General features: G+C 35.0%; 3 protein-coding genes across 6 annotated transcripts in view; all 3 read right to left on the minus strand.

Annotated features, from left to right (window-relative positions):
• The window catches only part of LOC148681268 (uncharacterized), a 482,092-nt gene that overhangs the window by 284,711 nt on the left and 179,411 nt on the right, over positions 1 to 17,970 (minus strand). The gene's annotated exons all lie outside the window — the stretch shown is intronic.
• LOC141377041 (uncharacterized) overlaps positions 1 to 17,970 on the minus strand; it is a 441,555-nt gene that overhangs the window by 209,895 nt on the left and 213,690 nt on the right. The window lies entirely within an intron of this gene.
• Positions 940 to 12,966, minus strand: LOC101886348 (uncharacterized). 3 transcript variants are annotated; one of them, XM_087250188.2, is made up of 4 exons: positions 12,934 to 12,966; positions 12,279 to 12,428; positions 4,933 to 6,132; positions 940 to 2,266 (listed from the first exon to the last, which is right to left on the minus strand). In XM_087250188.2, the coding sequence occupies exons 2-3, from the start codon at positions 12,361 to 12,363 to the stop codon at positions 4,955 to 4,957; spliced, it is 1,263 nt and encodes a 420-aa protein (XP_087106314.2). In that variant the 5' UTR covers positions 12,364 to 12,428; positions 12,934 to 12,966; the 3' UTR covers positions 940 to 2,266; positions 4,933 to 4,954. The 3 variants fall into 3 exon arrangements, with proteins under 3 accessions (XP_087106314.2, XP_088506597.1, XP_087106312.2); XM_088650471.1 differs by lacking the exon at positions 940 to 2,266 and having other exon boundaries at positions 3,586 to 5,377; positions 5,474 to 6,132; XM_087250186.2 differs by lacking the exon at positions 940 to 2,266 and having other exon boundaries at positions 3,586 to 6,132.

The raw sequence follows: 17,970 nt of genomic DNA on the forward strand, positions 1-17,970 counted from the left end.
CAAAATGCTTGATCTGTCCCTGGGTGGGCTTGTACCACCAATCTTTCAGTTAACAGCCGAACGCGCTAACCGATTGCGCCACAGAGACTTAGTGAAAGGTGACCTACAGTGGTAGAAACCCGGAACTTTGTCTCAAAAGGTCTGCTAAATGAACCCTAATGATAGTTTGCTGAGAGAAAGAGAGGTAACAGAAACGCCCAATGTGGGGCTCTAACCCAGGACGCTGAGATTAAGAGTCTCATGCTCTATCGACTGAGCTAGCCAGGCGGATGAGGAGTCTCCACTAGAACTAGACACTGTTAACAGTAATACCTTCCCTACCCGTGACAATATTCTGCTAAATCCTGATTTCATCTTGTAACGCTGGACAGAATGTGGCCCAGGATCTATGTCCAGTGCACGTGTTAGCAGTTGCAAGGCAGCAAAATGCCTAATTCGTCCCTGGGTGGGCTTGAACCACCAACCTTTCAATTAACAGCCGAACGCGCTAACCGATTGGGCCACAGAGACTTAATGAAAAGTCACCTACAGTGGTAGAAACGCGTAACTTTGTCTCAAAGTCTGCTACATAAACCCTAATGTAAGTTTGCTGAGAGAAAAGTAACAGAAACACCCAACTTGGGGCTCTAACCCACAACCCTGAGATTGAGAGTCTCATACTCTACCAACTGTGCTAGCCGAGCTGTTTCAAGAACTAGACACTGTTTACAGTAATACCTTCCCGACCCGTGACAATGTTCTACTAAACCCTGATTTCATCTTGTAACGCTGGACAGAATGTGGCCCAGGATATATGCCCAGTGAATATGTTAGCAGTTGCAAGGCAGCAAAGTGCGTAACTCGTCAGTGGGTGGGCTCGAATCACCAACCTTTGGGTCATTATATCTTGTTTAAAACCCATTTTATTCATTTATACTATTCATTTTATTTATTTACTCATTTATATTAATATGCGAATATGTCTCAATAATTAATTAAAATTTTGTTAATTAGTTGAGTGCTATAGGTCTTACAAAAGCCTTTTATCTAAAAATAGCGTAAAAACTCTTAACTGTACATAAGCTCATTGATCTCTCCATTTTTCTTCTTAAAATAGGTCTCTGGTAATTCACCTTCATCGCCCAACTTTTTTTTTTTTTTTCAATTATTACAATGTAGTCTTTTGGTATTGCTTTTTTCAACTCATGACATTGTCTTTGTAATTTTGCTTTAACAACTCTTTTATACCCATCCTCCACAATTACTTTTAATGGTACAAATCCTTTTATTACTTCATATAATACATCTTTAACTTGTCTTAATCCTCCGTCCCACTATTCCTTAAAATATAAAACATTTCCTTCACTTAAAATTGTTGAATTCAGTAAAATTGGTTGTTCTAGAATCTGCGCCCTTGCTTTTGGTATAATCAACACATTTTCTAAAAATCCCCCTCATGATTCTAAGACCTCAACATAAAATTTTGGCAGACCTGCTATCATCCGTTTCTTCATCTTCATCCATAAAACATTACATCCCATATTAAAATGTCCACATTTCTTCAAATAATAATCCAACACACTTTTCCAAATCACACCCATTTTCCCTTCCAAAAATCTTTGAATAATCTTAATTGTTAATGTTTTCATCTTTAAAAAACTATCCAAAAGTCCCAGACCTCCTTCTTTTACCTCCCCAATCAAAGTATAATAAGCTATCTTGGCTCTTCCATTTCCCCACAAAAACTTTAAAACTACAACATTGATTTTTTATAGTATACTTCAGGCAACACAGTTACAATTAACACATACCAGACCTTTGACAACATTAAAGCATTTAAGATTAATACTTTCCTTTTAACGTCAAATTTCTAGCTTTCCAAAATCTCAGTCTTTTCTCAATTCCATTTAAAACTCTCTCCCAATTTAAAATATCTGCTTTATTAGAATCCACCCCACCCAAATTCCCAACATTTTTGTATGTTCCTTTTCTTCTTTAAAGGGTATATGTTGTGTTATTTCTTTTACTCTTCCCACCCTCATGCATAAACTTTTTCCAACATTAACCTTAGCTCCTGATGCTTTACAATATCGCTCTAAAATCCCCAACGATGTAGTATCATCAGCGTATTGATACACAGCTTCTCTGTTGTCATTGTTTTCTATTTGTATCCCTTTAATGCTTCTATCTGATTTTATTGCCAATCCCAGTGGCTCAGCTTCCAGTGTGTATAATAAAGCAGTCAATGGACATCCTTGCCTTATTGATCTAGTTGGTTGAAGACATTCTGTAAAAAAAAAATACATTTAATACAAGTTAAAATATCTGTATAAAAAAATTTAAATCCATTTTCTAAAATTTTCCCCAAAACCAAACTCCTTAAGAACTGCAAATAAAAAATCATGCTCTACCCTGTCAAAAGCCTTCTCCAGATCTAAACCTACTAAAACACCCCCTTTCTCTTTTTCTTGCATATAGTAGACAATTTAGCTTACCCAATCCACCTGTACCGCATGTTTTTTCGATTGTGGGGAAAACCAGAGCACCCAGAGGAAACCCACGTGAACACTGGGAGAACATGCAAACTTCACACAGAAATGCCAACTGACCAGCGCACAGTACTGTGTGTGTGTGTGTGTGTGTGTGTATGTATACATATATTGCATAAACTTTTCTAATATATTTGTTTTTGTTTTATTATTCATTTAATTTGTATTTATTTACTTTTTTTTACGGTAAATACAAGTGTCATTACTATACGCAATTTTTTTCCTATATTTGTATCTGCCTATTATTGTAATTGTATTACTTCTTCCTTGTTTATGCATGTAATGCCTACTTGGTTTGCATATTTTTTGAACATTTAATAAAAATAAATAAATTAATAAAAACATAAAAATTAGATGTAGTGTATAATCCCAAATCTTATTTTAAAAAAGTTGGTGGTATGGAGTTTCTTTTAAAGTGTGACTTTAAGATTCATAAACTCATATTAGGCTAAAAAAAAGTCTCCTCTTTCTCTTTTCTTCTGGAGAAAGTATTATTTGTTTTATTTCAGCTCGAATAAAAGCTGTTTTTTATTCTAAACTTTATACTTAAACCATTTTAAAGACAAAACCATTAGCCCCTTTAAGCTATTTTTTCCCCAATAGTCTACAGAACAAACCATCCTTATACAATAACTTGTCTAATTTAATGTCATCATGGCAAACATAAAATAAATCAGTTATTAGAGATTAGTTATTAAAACTATTATGTTTAAAAATGTGCCGAAAAAATCTCATCTCCATTATACAGAAAATTTTTTTTTTTTTTTTACTTGTTCAAACTACTTAATTAAAATGTGCTGAAATAACACAATTATTGAGATTTTATTGGGACAACTTAATGTTCAGTCGACATACATTTTTTAAAAGTGTTAAGTTAACTTAATTTGTGTTGTGACAACATGAAAGAATTGTGTGGAACCCTGCACAAATATGGTGATCGGTTCATAATAAGTTGAAGCACATTTTCAGATTTTACTGTATTTGGCTTAACCATTCTTGGGTGGCTCGCCAATGTATAGATGACTAATGCATAAAATAAGTAAGCTGACCAAAGTTCTTAAAGGGAGAAGACTTTATTGAAGACAATGTTAACAATGTTAGTTGATGTTAACTTGTCCATCTTCAAGTAACTTAAACCAAAGTACAGTCTGTGAGACACTGATGAAACTGGAGATTACCCCTGGAGATTACCCAACTGCTTTGGATGGGTCACATCTCTTGAGTTCCTGTAGGTTATTTGGTTCACACCTTATCAGAAGCAGATACTTGTAGCATATGAAACAAGCCAATACAATATATCAACATATAGAGTTATTTTGCCTTCTTGCAGCCCGATAGCAACTCTCACAACCTGGTACTGGGCTGTGACCCCTGATCTACACTACAAAACAGCTGGCAAAATCTTCATCCCTCTTCAGTTGAGTTTAAATTTTCAGGTGTTCAAAGGGTTTCATTATCAGTAACTTGATATGCATTCAAGAGTTTACACTTGTTTGGCATGCTGTCCCGGGAGAGACCTAAGCTTATAAGATCCTCAAGCCCTGGGCTCCCTCCCGTTAGCAGGACGAGAGGGGAGTGTGAGCTCAGGTAGATCGGCTAAAGGGAGATATAAGGCTTACTAAGAGCTTGACTATGGTGCCAATTTAATGTTCAGTTTACTTAGGTTGTGTGTTTTTGGACTGTGGGAGAAAACCAGGGGAAATCCACGCGAGCACAGGGAGAATGAGCAAACTCTGCACAAAAAGTCAACTGGTTAGCAGCGACTTTAACCTGCGACATTCTTACTGTAAGGCAACATTGCTAACCACTGGCTAATCATTGGCTGCTGTGTTGCCCAATCTAGAAAGGGGGGGAAGTAAGGGTGGGAGAGGGATTCTTCAAGACAAGGATAACTGAGTTAAGCTACGGTCACACTGGGCTTTTCCTCCCATAGACTTCCATTCATACGCACACGAATGCGTCAGACTAGAAACAGGGTCATGCGTCAAGTTTCACCGGTTGCTGAGGTGCAAAGTTCATGCTTGGTGAACTCTGACCTGCGAAATCGCATCACTTGACTGCGTGAGACCAATCGAGGATCAAAACATGACCTCTCTGGACAGAAATTTAAACCATGGAGCAATTGCTCACTTTTTTAATTTCTAAAAATCTTGTTTGATCCCGCCCCTTTCCACAGCGCCGTATGGCAGAATTTCACAATCTCAAAGTCTAGTGTGACCGCAGCTTTGTGTTCTGGTTATCTATAGTGAGTCAGGAATCATCTGATTGGTGAATCATGTTTTAGCTAATGCTGGACCAGCCGTGGACAATCATAAGCATGTGATCTTCTCGAAAGTAGTTTATAAATAATCTTCACTTGAATGAACAGACAAACTACATGAACAAGCTGCCGTTTTGAATATACCTGTGTTTGTGTGGACAAGGCCTCAATGTTGAGGATTCTGCTCTCCATTGTGAAGCTTCATGTGAGCGCTGAGGCTTCTTTTACTTTTAAAGCCCTTTCCACATTCACTGCATCTAAAACGATCCTCTCTTGAGTGCATCTTCATGTGTTTCTTAATGGAGTCTTTGCGTGTGAGACTCTTTCCACACTGATCACATGTGAACACTATGGTTCCAGTGTGACCATTCATGTGGTTCTTGAGGCTAGTTTTGGTTGTGAAGCTCTTTCCACACTGAGCACATGTAAACGGCTTCTCTCCGGTGTGAGTTCTAATGTGGTGTTTGAGTGAGCTTATATGTGGAAAACTTTTACCACACTCTGTGCATGTGTAAGGTTTCTCTCCAGTGTGAATCCTCATGTGGATGTCAAGGTCTTGTTTTTGACCAAAACTCTTTCCACACTGTTCGCAGATGTGAGGTTTCTCCCTAGTGTGAACTCTCATGTGAGCAATCAGGGTCAGCTTTAGACTGAAACTCTTTCCACAAAGTATACAGCTAAAAGGCCTCTCTCCAGTGTGAGTTCTCATGTGTGCTGCAAGGCTTCTTGCATTATAGAAGCTTTTTTCACACTGTTGGCATGTGCACGGCCTCTTTCCAGTGTGAATTCTCATGTGAGTATTAAAGCTTTGTTTTTGACCAAAACTCCTTCCACACTGTTCACATGTGTAAGGTTTCTCCCCTGTGTGAACTCTCATGTGAACATCAAGGTTTGGCTTATGACAGAAACCCTTTCCACACTGCTTACAGCTGAAAGGCTTCTCCCCAGTGTGAATTCTCATGTGTGCTGCAAAGTTTCCAGCATGATAAAAGCTTTTTCCACACTCTTGGCATGTGAACTTCCTCTCTCCAGTGTGAATTCTCATGTGGGCTTTAAAGCCTTGTTTTTGACCAAAACTCTTTCCACACTGTTCGCAGGTGAATGGTTGCTCCCTAGTGTGAACTCTCATGTGAACATCAAGGTTTGACTTCTGGCTGAAACTCTTACTACACTGTTTACAGCTGAAATTACACCCAGATTTGGATTTCCGAGGTCTTCCGTGTGATGAAGTCTTTTTAGTCAGTGTGGGTTTTTCATCAGTCATTATTTCTTGGGGTTTCTCAAACTGCTGTTTCTCATCTATTTCATTCTGTCCATGAGACTCTTCTTTCAGCACCATCAGATCTAAAAAAAAAAATTAGCTTTAGTATGAAGGCTCAAAGCGACAAGCAAGAAATGGATGTTTCACCCACAAATGAAAATGACCTTACCATTTACTCTCCGTCATGTAGTTTTAGACATTTCCTTTATTGTGGAACACAGTAAGCCAGTAGTTTTTTTTTTCTTCTTTTTTTAATATCTTCTTTTGTGTTCAACAGGATTAAGAAACTCATAAATGTTTAAAACCACATGAGGAAGAGTAAATGGTGAGGGTATTTTCATTTCTGCATTAACTATCCCTTTAAAAGGTTCCTACAATTACCCATTTTTTACAAGATGTAAAATAAGTCTTTGGTGTTCCCAGATTGTGTCTGAGGTTTCAGCTCAAAATCAGATCATATAACTTGTAGAATAATTAATTTTGGGGGTCAGAGGAAAACCAAGCTCTTTTTGTGCCTGTGACTTTAAATATACAAAATAATAATGATAACCCAGGGTTTACAAATGTGAACTGTCTGTTAATGAACACCCAGGATTATTTTTTAAACCCATGTATAGCATGAGCAGTGTGGAAGGTGACTAAAAATAACCCAGAATTTATCCAGGGTTAGAATGACCCAGGGTTAACAATTTGAAGTGTGAAAAGCCCTAAGAATACTCAGCATCAGCTTTCAGGATAAACAGTGTATAATGACAAACAGCGACAATTGTCAATCATGTCATGATGACCTGGGGCCTGTTTCAGTAAGGAGGTTCAACCAACTCAGAGTTTAAACTTGAACTCTGAGTTGATTTACCGAGAGATAAAATACTCAGAGTTTTCAATTTCAGAAAAACATTAGAGCTACAAAAGTCTTTCAGTCAAGAGCAGTGAGTGATTTTCTCCTTTTGTTGTTTGATTAATGCTAAAAACAGTCGGCAGCAGGAATATTGCGCACTGTCATTTTAAGAAAAGTGCGGCTCTGATATGGTTTCTCTTTCACATGTCTTTTGATTCTCAACTTGTTTGTTTATTACACAAATAAGGGTTAATATGAATATTCACTAAACACAGCACTCTGACCCAAATTTGCATGCATTTGACCATTAAAGCGCTCAGATTAAGATGGCGTTAGGTGTGTGTAGTATATGATGGAATAATCGTTTATCTCGATTAATGGTTTTTCATAATCATTAGAAGCCAAAATCAAAATTGAAACCAGATTTTCGATTAATTGCACAGCCCTATCAAGTGGTAGAGGTTGATTTGACATTTAGAATGTAAGCAGGACTAAAAAATCTTTTTAGAACTAGTAATAATCCCATTAATCTAGTTACAGTACATGTCCGTCAAAGGTCTGTGAATTTAAGCTAATTATTCATTAAGAAAGGACTAGCTATTCTGCTATGTGACTTTGTTCTTTGTGTAACTGAAATGTAGGCAATAGCTGTGTTTCCATCCAAAAATGCTAATTAAATTTATGCGCAAAACTGGGATGTCACATAAAAGATGTGCAAATAAAGCTGCGTTTCCATCCAATGCATCAAAGAGAACAAAATCGTCACTTCCTGATTAACAGGCCCCAATTAAGAACAGTAAAAACAGAATTTACTGTGGTACAAGAAGCTACATGAATCTTTTATTTAAATGACAGCTCAGAGGACAATGCTGGCACACAATGAACACATGTTGGCGTTTGAAGCAATGAGACGCAGAGAACAGATGCTCTGGAGGTCATTAATAATATAATAACATGAATACTGAAACGGTTCAGGTGTTTTAGAATGACCAAAACAACATTTCAGATGTTTATAATGTTCTCAGCCTGCTGGTTTGTGCATTCACACACATTTTCATCATCATATGATCTCTTATAACAAACCTTTTTAAACATACATACTGGAATTTGTTCAGTAAAAGTGCTTGCGTTGTTTACGTGAGTTTATCTGCTCTTATCGAATAAAAAGTTTGTCCTACTCAGTTATGCGCATGTTTCTTTATGCTTACATTTCAAAAGTTATGTGCATCATGACGTTTCAATCAACCAATTTTTTATGCTCATAGCCTATCCAAAAAGCACAATATGTAAGGCTAAGTGAGAAAAAACGCTTTATCTTTTAAAAAGGGGAGGAGACCGACAGAAAACTCTCTTTCAGAGACAGGCTCTCTTGCTCTGCAAACAAGTGTGTTCATGACTATACATACAAAGAAAAACAATAAAATAAGAAAATATGACTTTGCTACAACAAGCAGCATTAGGCATGGGCCAGTATAAGATTCTGACAGTATGACAACCTTGAATAAAAAATATCACAGTTTCATGGTACTGTGATTACTCCTCTTAAATATATTCTTTTAAATGTCTGAGTAAAAAAAAAAAAAAACACTTTTTCCTCTTTGAACACAAAACATTATCTTTTGAGAAACTTTTAAAGTATTTTGGAGCAGTAAACATGTCAGGCTAAAGGCTGATTTATACTTCTGCGTCAAACGCCGGCATATGCTACAGCATACATAGCTACATAGCCCTTCGTCGTGGCCGTCGACGTCACTGACGTGCACCTCTCAAAAAATGTAACTACACATCGCAACAACACGTAGCGCAAGCTCTGTGATTGGTCGGCTTTGTAGCACTGACGAGTCTGGGCGGGACCAAGAGCCGCGCGAACGGCGCAATCGATTGTTTACAAGTGTGAAGTCCCGTGAAGGAGCTCCGGATGGAAAGTTTTGTTTCGTGTTTACCTCATAGTTAAAGTTGTTGCACGTCCGCCGGTTCCTGCCTCAAAATGAGCGAGATTGAGTCACTTGTACAACCAGGAAGTGTTCAGGAAAAGCAAAACAGAAGCGAAGAAACTCGACACAGAGGAACATTTACACCTCACTGCCAACTAGTGTTTCGGAAGTGTTAATGCAGACCAACAGAGACAGCGCGCAGAAGTATAAATGCACAGCTACGCGCGTTGCATGCGCCGTGAGTTACGCCGGTCACTTGACGCAGAAGTATAAACCAGCTTAAATCACTCAATTGAATACTTGACTTCTGCTGTCTTCATTTGTTTCATAAACACAGATTTCTTTACAATTTAAAATGGCATCTTTGAAGATCTTTTCTGCTGGAGATACTGTTGTCCTGAAAAACTTAAAACAAAATGTAAAAAAAAAAAAACTTACATATAGCGATGAACGGTATAGCAGAAAATATTGGCGGTTTTAAAACCTCAACTTTTTTCAAACTGCGTTGAAAAAACCTTGAAAACGGTTATCGTCCCATGCCTCAGCAGCACAACACTGTTTTTAGGATCTAAAAATGTATTCTTTAATAAAAGTCTCAAGCGAAAAGATTCCAATGGTGGCACCTGCTGGTACATGAAGAATATGGTAAATTTGGTAAATACTGACGAACTTTACACTCAAATGTTAGCATATCATCAGCATACGGTAATTCATTTCTTAAGCAGCAAAAGTCATTTTTAGACTAGTTTGTTGGCCAGTTGTAGTCAGCGCAATGTTAAACGTTATTGTTCCACAATAGTCATTTAGTCTCACGTCACCCTGCAGCAACATCATATAGGTTAGAATTCTGTACAATGTTTTATAATAATTAATTACTTTAGTGTCCGTTTCATTCAGCATATTTATTATTGGGGCATCCATGTTTTTTTTATAATTTAAACCAGAGTTTCTGCAGGTTTCACTAAGTTAAATGTAAGACTTTTAAAGACATTTTTAAGACCATTATGACAATTTTAGACTCATAAAGCGCTAAAGGCTAAGGAATTTTTCAAATAGCCTAGATGAAAAACCTTTTAACTTGCCTTAATAAAAAAATTTGATAATTTAATACATTTAATAATACAATAATAAATAAATTAAAAATATATATTATAGATATTTCTTAGCAAAAGATTTTAAATTGTGTGTAATAACATGCAAGCTTTACTTGTATCCACACTCTTTTTTCCTAAATAAACTTTCTTTAAAAAAATAATAAAAAATGAACAAATGTTTTAAATGTTTTAAAAACTAAAACAAACTAAATCTACACAGCAATCTGTCCGCGATGTCTTCAGCAGTAAATACATGGAGCACGTTTAAACAAATGTTGTTGTAAGGAAAATTATTAAACCATTATGACAAATAGAGTTAAAATGACCTTTTTGAATAAAAAGTTGAAAGTTTTATTGACTTTATCATGTTGTTATTATACAACACAATATTTCAGTAAATTTAAGACTTTTTAAGGCCGAAAATTTAGATTTTGGAATTTAAGACATTTTAAGACCCCGCAGAAACCCTGTTTAAACACAATAGCCCTGGTAATTAGTTATTATAATAATGATGTAATTCTAACTCAGATACTATCTGTGAGAACTAGTAACAACTACTAGAAACAAATTTAAACCAATAAAGAGGTCGATGAAAAAAGTAAATTTGGATCAATGTGACATATGCAAATGGAGAGTACTATCACCATAATAGCAGATATCTTCTATGAGAATACTGCAGGTCAAATATCTTCAGCTCAGTTTAATTTTTTTTTTTTTATATATAGCACTGGTGCTCAAGGACACTTTACAAACAGTAGGAGAACAAGAAAAGCAATAGCCTTAAGAAGGTAAAGAAAATGGGAGACTAATAATACATAAAATAATGACAAAAGACACGAGAACAAGTAACAAGAGAGAAACTCATTCCTGTCTTTCAATAGTTATGTTTCCATCCACCTACTTTTATGCACATAAAAAAAACGGTTTATGGAAACACCATGATGCAAAAAAAAAATAAACAACGTATGCGCATAACTGAGTAGGATAAACGTTTTATTCGATAAGAAAAGATGAAAAATCACGATGGAAAACACGATACAAACTCCCGTATGTGCATTGAAAAAGGTCATGTGATTTTGTTATAAGAGATCATGTGATGATAAAAATGTGTATGAATGGACAAACCAGCCAGCTCAGTACATTATAAAACATCTGAACTCTTGTCATTCTTAGACGCCTTACAGTTTAAGTATTAGTGTTATTATATTATTCAAGACCTCCAGAATTAAGAGCATCTTAGCTTCGCGTCTGACACTATTAAACGCCACTACGCGTTCACTGCGTTTCAGGATTACCCTCTGAGGCGCAAGTCATTTATTAGATGAAGAAAAGATTAGCTGCATTTCCACTGTCAGGCATGTGCAAGCCAGGGCTTTTATCGGGCAGGGCCGGGCCAATCGCAAGGGGGGGTTGAGCAGTGAGGCAGAAATCATGTCGCGTTTCCACTGTCGGGCTAGTACCTCGCAGCGTGTCATGCAAACCCCGCCCCCAGAATCTCCCCCGAATCAAACGTCAGACAACCCGCCCACTTCAGCGGGAATCAGGCGGATAATGCATTCATGACAGAAAAAAAGGTAGCCTAGTTTCTGCTTTCACTCACCCATAAAATGCTCTGTTTACATGATTTGATTAATATGATCGTATCCATATACTTTATAAATAATATTTCAAACCTCCTCCAGTGTTTATTGTTTTAGAAAATATCTAAAATCTTTTTTTCAGATAGGCCTTTGTAAAATGAAAGTTTAATATGGCTTTAAAATGGTTTGATTTATGTACTGTTTATAGGCTACCTAATTTATTATAGCTAGATTTTATTGGTTTATTTATTTTATGTGATTTTATTATATCTGATATTTGTAATTATTTAAATTATTTCAATACATCTTAGGCTATTTTATTAGGATATGACTATTGTTTTTAAGTCTACAAAAATGGACACAAAATTTGTAAAGTTTAATGTCTTTCTGTTGTATTTATGTTGTGTATTATCTTCAAAATAAATAAAAACAGAAGCCGCTCGCAGCATCAACAGAGCTGTGAGAGAGCGCTCTTTTTCTTGGTCTCACATTCACAAACAGGCATCTAAACACGCACAAACACCTTTTAAACTTAACAAAAACTCACAAAAACCTTTACTGTCTGTTGTGTCTTTTTTTGCATATCTTTTATGCTAAAATCCAGTTTTGCGCATCAAGTTCATCCACATTTTTGGATGGAAACATAGTTTCACATAACATAGTTAGGAGAACTAGGCAGCACACTCAGGGCTGCAAGATGGATTTAATTTAATATTCTTATTATTAAAATATATCTGAATGAGGATTAAATGACTGAGTTGGTCTTTGAGAATAAAAATTAACCTGTTTGTTCTTGCAGATCTTCCTGTTTGACTGTGAATGTTTCTTCAATCTTCACATCTTCACTCTCCTCTTTAATAAACGCCATCTTTATAACAGTGTGGAGATCAGTCGCTTCAGCAGCAGTTTTTCTCTGAGTTTGGTCACTTAATCCTGTTTAAAGTAAATAAAACAATGAACAGAAACAAAATAACTTCTTAACACTTACTTCAACAGTTCCTTTAAAGGAGAGTGATTAACAATAAGAAATCAGGTAAGTTCGAGCAAGAAACAATAGCCACAAATGACCTGATTAAAACTAGTAACGTTACTCCATTTCCATTTTACTCCATTTAATAAATTAAATTTTCAATAAAGAACTTATTACACACATCTCTGTAACTTTTTTTTAAACTTTATTCTTTATGTATGTTCTTAATTGTTTTGTTTGTTTTATTTAGCTTATTGTCTGCTTACAGCAATGCATAGCACTTTTTTTGCACAAGACAAATTTCCTCTTGAGGACAAAAAGTTTATCCTATCTTTATTCAAACAATTGTGCTATACTAATATTGACACTAATATTGTCAACAGCAGGTACATAATTTAGCACTGAATGAAAAAAAAACTGAAACTTTAATCAATCGGTTTATATAAGTGTAAACGCTTTAAAACAAACCTCTCTCCAGTTGAATAACAGCGCTTGAACGGCGCAGTCTTATGACGTCACACGCCACGCCAAAATAAAAGTCTTTTAAAACCTTTTTTGCCACTTACTGTTGCAGTCATGACTTATTGATACATTTCTCCTTCGTTTCCACTTTCTCACAGACGCACATATATTCAGTATTTGGAGTTGATCAAAACCTTTACTCTAAACATTTTAAGACAATTAAAAAAACTTTTAATCCACTAAGACTGTTTAAAGCAGAAATCTCAACATTCTAAAAGGTATAACAAATAATCTAATGAGTGTTTAGAGCTGAAACTTTACAGAAAAAAAAGGTAAAATAGGTGTCCTTCATGTAAAAAGTATTCATTACTACTACACGTTTTAGTTCTTTTAACTAGTCATGACTTATATATAGTTTTTCTCTGCGTTTGGACACTTTATCCTGTTAAAAATTAACAAAGCAATAAAAATGTAAAATGAATAAAACAATGAACAGAAAGAAAATAACTTCTCTTCTTCTTATATGAGAGTAATTAACAAAAAGAAATCAGATAAGTCTGAGCAAGAAACTATAGCCACAAATTAGCTGATTAAAACTAGTAACACAACTCGCTTTACTCAATGGGACTTCTAGATCAGTGGTTCCCAACCTTTTTCTTAGGGGCCCCCCCCATGAACATTTACAAACATTGGAGCACCCCCACCATATAAATACACACGCACACACACACATATGTACTGTATATATATATATATATATATATATATATATATATATATATATATATATATATATATATACATACAGTATGTGTGTGTTTGTGTAATATTAATATATAATATGTATACAAAATATAAAATAATCAGTTTTAACTTGTCTTGGCCTTCAATAAAACCAAAATTTAGGTAGGCTTTGACATACTGTCTAATCTTTTTCTTCACCTCTGAAGAATCATTGCATTTACGTTTCTCTGCCATTTTTGTTTTGATTTTGCCTTTACGAGAAGTTGGACAACCACATTGCGCAAGTGAGCAAAATTTAAATAATTATTTAAAGTTATTTATTTTAATTATTTTTACTATTATGTTGGAATTTTAAACACATTTTTTTTTGGTACTTAAAAATACATATATAATTGTAGGGCTGCTCGATATTGGGAAAAATCATAATCACAATTATTTTGGTCATAATTGTAATCACGATTATTCAAAACGAGTATCAGAAAAAATACAATAAAATTATTAGCGCTCCTGAGAATTTTTTTAAAATAAATATTTCCCAAATTATGTTTAACAGAACAAGGAATTTTAACAGTATTTCCTCTAATATTTTTCTTCTAGGCTTATTTGTTTTATTTTAGCTAGAATAAAAGCAAGTTTAAATATTTTGAAAGCTATTTTAAGGTCAATATTATTAGCCCCCTTAAGCAATAAATAATTTTGATGACTTGCCTAATTACCCTAATTAAGCCTTTGAACTGCACTTTAATCTGAATGCTTGTATTTTGAAAAATATCTAGTAAAATATTATGTGCTGTCATCACAGCAAAGATAAAATAAATCAGTAATTAGAAATGATATATCAAAACTATTATGTTCAGAAAAAAAACTTCTTTCTATGAAACAGAAATTGGGCAGGAAAAGTTAATATTCAGCTAATATTCAGGAGGGCTAATAATTCTGACTTCAAGTGTATACATACAGTTATTTTCCAGCCTGCAAAGGAAAGAGAAATAAATACAATTAAATAAAAATATTAAACAAACTGCTTTAAGCATCTTCACTGTAAGAAAAACACTTTAGCTACAAAAATCCTTCAGAGAAACATTTTCTCGTTATGTTTGATTAATGATAAAACAGGCGGCAGCAGGAATATTTCGCGCTGTATCTTTAATGGTTTCTCTTTCACGTCTTTTGATTCTCAACTCGTTTGTTTATTACACAAATGAGGGTTAATATAAATAATCACTAAACACCGCGTTTTGACACCTATTTGACCATTAAAGCGCTCACGTTAATGACTTTAGATGTCTGCGCTCCTCTGCTTGTCTCAGTGTGCGAATGAGAGCGAATGCTGACTGGCCGCATGCTTCTGCCCAGACAGCACACATACGTTGGGCCGACGTCGGCCGAAGGTCAACACGTCGGCCCCTTTAATTCTAACATCTATATATGGTCGGCCAAACATACGCATGATCGTTCATGGCTGCGTGTGCGTGCTGCACACACACATTCGCGCTTTTAAGAGCAACGCGTGCACAGCTGGAAAGGTGGCAGTATATGATGCAATAATCGTTTATCTTGATTAATGCTTTTTTATAATCGTTTGAAATCGAAATCTGATTTTTGATTAATTGTACAGCCCTATATAATAGTGGAGCATTTTTATGCCTTTTTCTACCTCAATACTTATCCTCTCCTGCGCCCCCCTTGTGAACTCTGGCGCCCCCCTTAGGGGGGCGCCGACCCCAGGTTGGGAACCACTGTTCTAGATCTACTTCACTAATTCTGAGAGCTTGTTTGGCCAGAATGTCCGTCTTTTCATTGCCTTCCACACCTACGTGGGCAGGAACCCAAATGAAATATACAGATTTGCCCTTCATTTTAATATAATATGTCTTACAGAGTATGTGAACTTTAATAATTATTGCAAAACATCAGAATGTTATTTCGCATTACGTCCATATAGGAGTGATCCAATCTTTCAACACTTAGTCTTAGTGGATTATATAAATTAAACAAAATTGTGTTAATGTTTGGAGTAAAAGTTTTGATCAACTTCAAATACTGAAAGTCTTTGTATGTGAGAGAGATAGCAGATGTTGTGTGAGGTGGAAAATGAAGGAGAAATGTATCATGTCATGACTGCAACAGTGAGTGGCAAAAAATACTGAAAAAAAAAGACTTTGCCAACAGATTAAAAACAAATCTTGATTCTATTATTTCTGAAACTCAGTCTGGGTTTATAAAAGGCCGCCATGTTTCTAATAACATAACATTAGTTTTGGATTTGCTTGATTATGCTGATTTTATTCATTCAGATGGTCTCATTCTTTTTCTTGATATTTATAAAGCCGTTGATAGGGTTGACCACCAGTTTCTGTTTAAAGCATTGAGGTTTTTTGGAATTGGGAATACTTTAGTTAACACTATGGCTTTGTTTTATAAAGGAATCAATAGTTCAGTGATTGTTAATTTTAATACTTTTAATGGATTTGATATTTTGTGTGGTATTAGGCAGGACTGTCCAATCTCTTCCTTTTTATTTGTATTAGTTTTTTTTAGTCCTTAAGCATTATGCAAAATCAAGATTTGAAAAAAAATTCTGTTTTTGAAAGGGAGATTAAGATTTCACAATTGGCAGATGACACCACTTTATTTCTAAAAGATGACTCAAACATATGAAAGGCTTTAAAATTAATTTCTGATATCTCAAGTGTTTCTGGTCTAAAGCTGAATATCTCCAAATGTGAGATAATGCCTGTTCATAATTTGAGTTAGGAATATATAGAAGATATTCTTGTTAAATCCACAATTAAATGGTTATTTATCTATGTTATTAAAAATCTTTTAGTGAGACAGCACTTGAATTTTTTTTTGTCTAGGATCAGCAAAACTAAAAATATTCTTAATTCCTGGCTACAATGGTACCTGTCATTATATGGAAGAGGGTCTTTCTCATTTTGTATATCCGACTTTCTCTTTATTTGTTGGGAACAAAGTGGTCAAAGAAATTAATACTGTTTTCTTGAAATTTATCTGGAAGAACAAACCTCATAAATTAAAAAAGGAAGTTCTTTCTAATAGTAAAGCAAAGGGGGTGTAAATTTATTAGATTTTTCTGACACCATATATATTTTTAAAATTAATTGGATAAAGAGATGACTAACCAATCCAACGTCTATTTGTTTTTTCTTTATTCCCAACTACTTTTTTTGACAAAATCTGTAGTCTTTTGTTTCTTCTTAAATTTAATTATCTTCCCTACAAGCTATCTTTAGCTTTGTCTAAATTCCACCAGCAATGTCTGCTTGCTTGGAAGCTTGGTTATGTTCTCAATTTTTCTCCTTACCGATTATTCTTATGAAATAACCGAGATATTACAATCAGAAACAAATCGCTATTTTTCCAAAGTCGGTTTCAAAATAATATTAAATGGATCCTTTGCTTGTTTGATGATACAGGAAACATTCTTTCGTGAACCATTTATAACCTATCACTGTTTTCCAACTTCTCCTAATGAATTTAATAAAGTTGTTAAGGCAATATCACCTGGTTTAGTTCACCTAGTTAAAAGTCACTGTACATTTTAACTGTAAATTTGCTTTTAGAAGGTGTTAGTCTGTTAGATAAGAAACGTAACAATAGCTTTGTGCGTCAAATTTTCCAATGTAAAAGGAAAAGTTTGTCAAGAGGAAAGTTTTACTGGAGATCTTTGGTTAAGGATATAGACTGGAATAGAACCTGGCTTTTACCTGGGAAATATTGCATTTTCCAACAAGGCAAAATAAATGCATTTTAAAATTTTCCATAAAATCTACCCTGTAAAATTTAGTATTTACAGTTTTTTGGACATCGACAGCTCCTGTTCTTTCTGCAGACAAGCAGAGGAAACACTACTACAGGGGTGGCCAACCCTGTTCCTGTAAAGCCACCTTCCTGCAGATTTCAGTTGCTACCCATATCTAACACACCTGAAGCAATAAACTAAGACCTGAACACCACGTGATAATTACAGGCAGGTGTGTTAGATATGGGTTGCAACTGAAATCTGCAGGAAGGTGGCTCTCCAGAAACAGGGTTGGCCACACCTGCACTACTACATGTTTTTTGATTGTCCAATATCCAAGCATTTTTGGTCACTTCTAAATTCTCATATATCTGCTTCTGCCAATGCTGTGAATTGCTTTAATCTAAAAGACTTTAAAAGACCCAAAAGCTAAATATCTGGAATGCATCATACTTTTTTTTTAATCTTATATGGCACATTTTTCATTCACAAACAGAAATTCACAAATAATTACCTATCCTTTGTTTATTTTA

Source organism: Danio rerio, chromosome 4, assembly GCF_052040795.2.
Source record: "Danio rerio strain M-AB ecotype USA chromosome 4, GRCz13ab, whole genome shotgun sequence".
Taxonomy (NCBI): domain Eukaryota; kingdom Metazoa; phylum Chordata; class Actinopteri; order Cypriniformes; family Danionidae; genus Danio; species Danio rerio.

Excerpts from the sequence above, each read along its gene's own strand:
- LOC101886348 (XM_087250188.2), bottom strand. The coding sequence starts at position 12,363 with ATGGCGTTTATTAAAGAGGAGAGTGAAGATGTGAAGATTGAAGAAACA. Across the intron at positions 6,133-12,278 it reads AGATCTGCAAGAACAAACAG|ATCTGATGGTGCTGAAAGAA; the intron begins GTTAATTTTTAT and ends TTTTTTTTTTAG.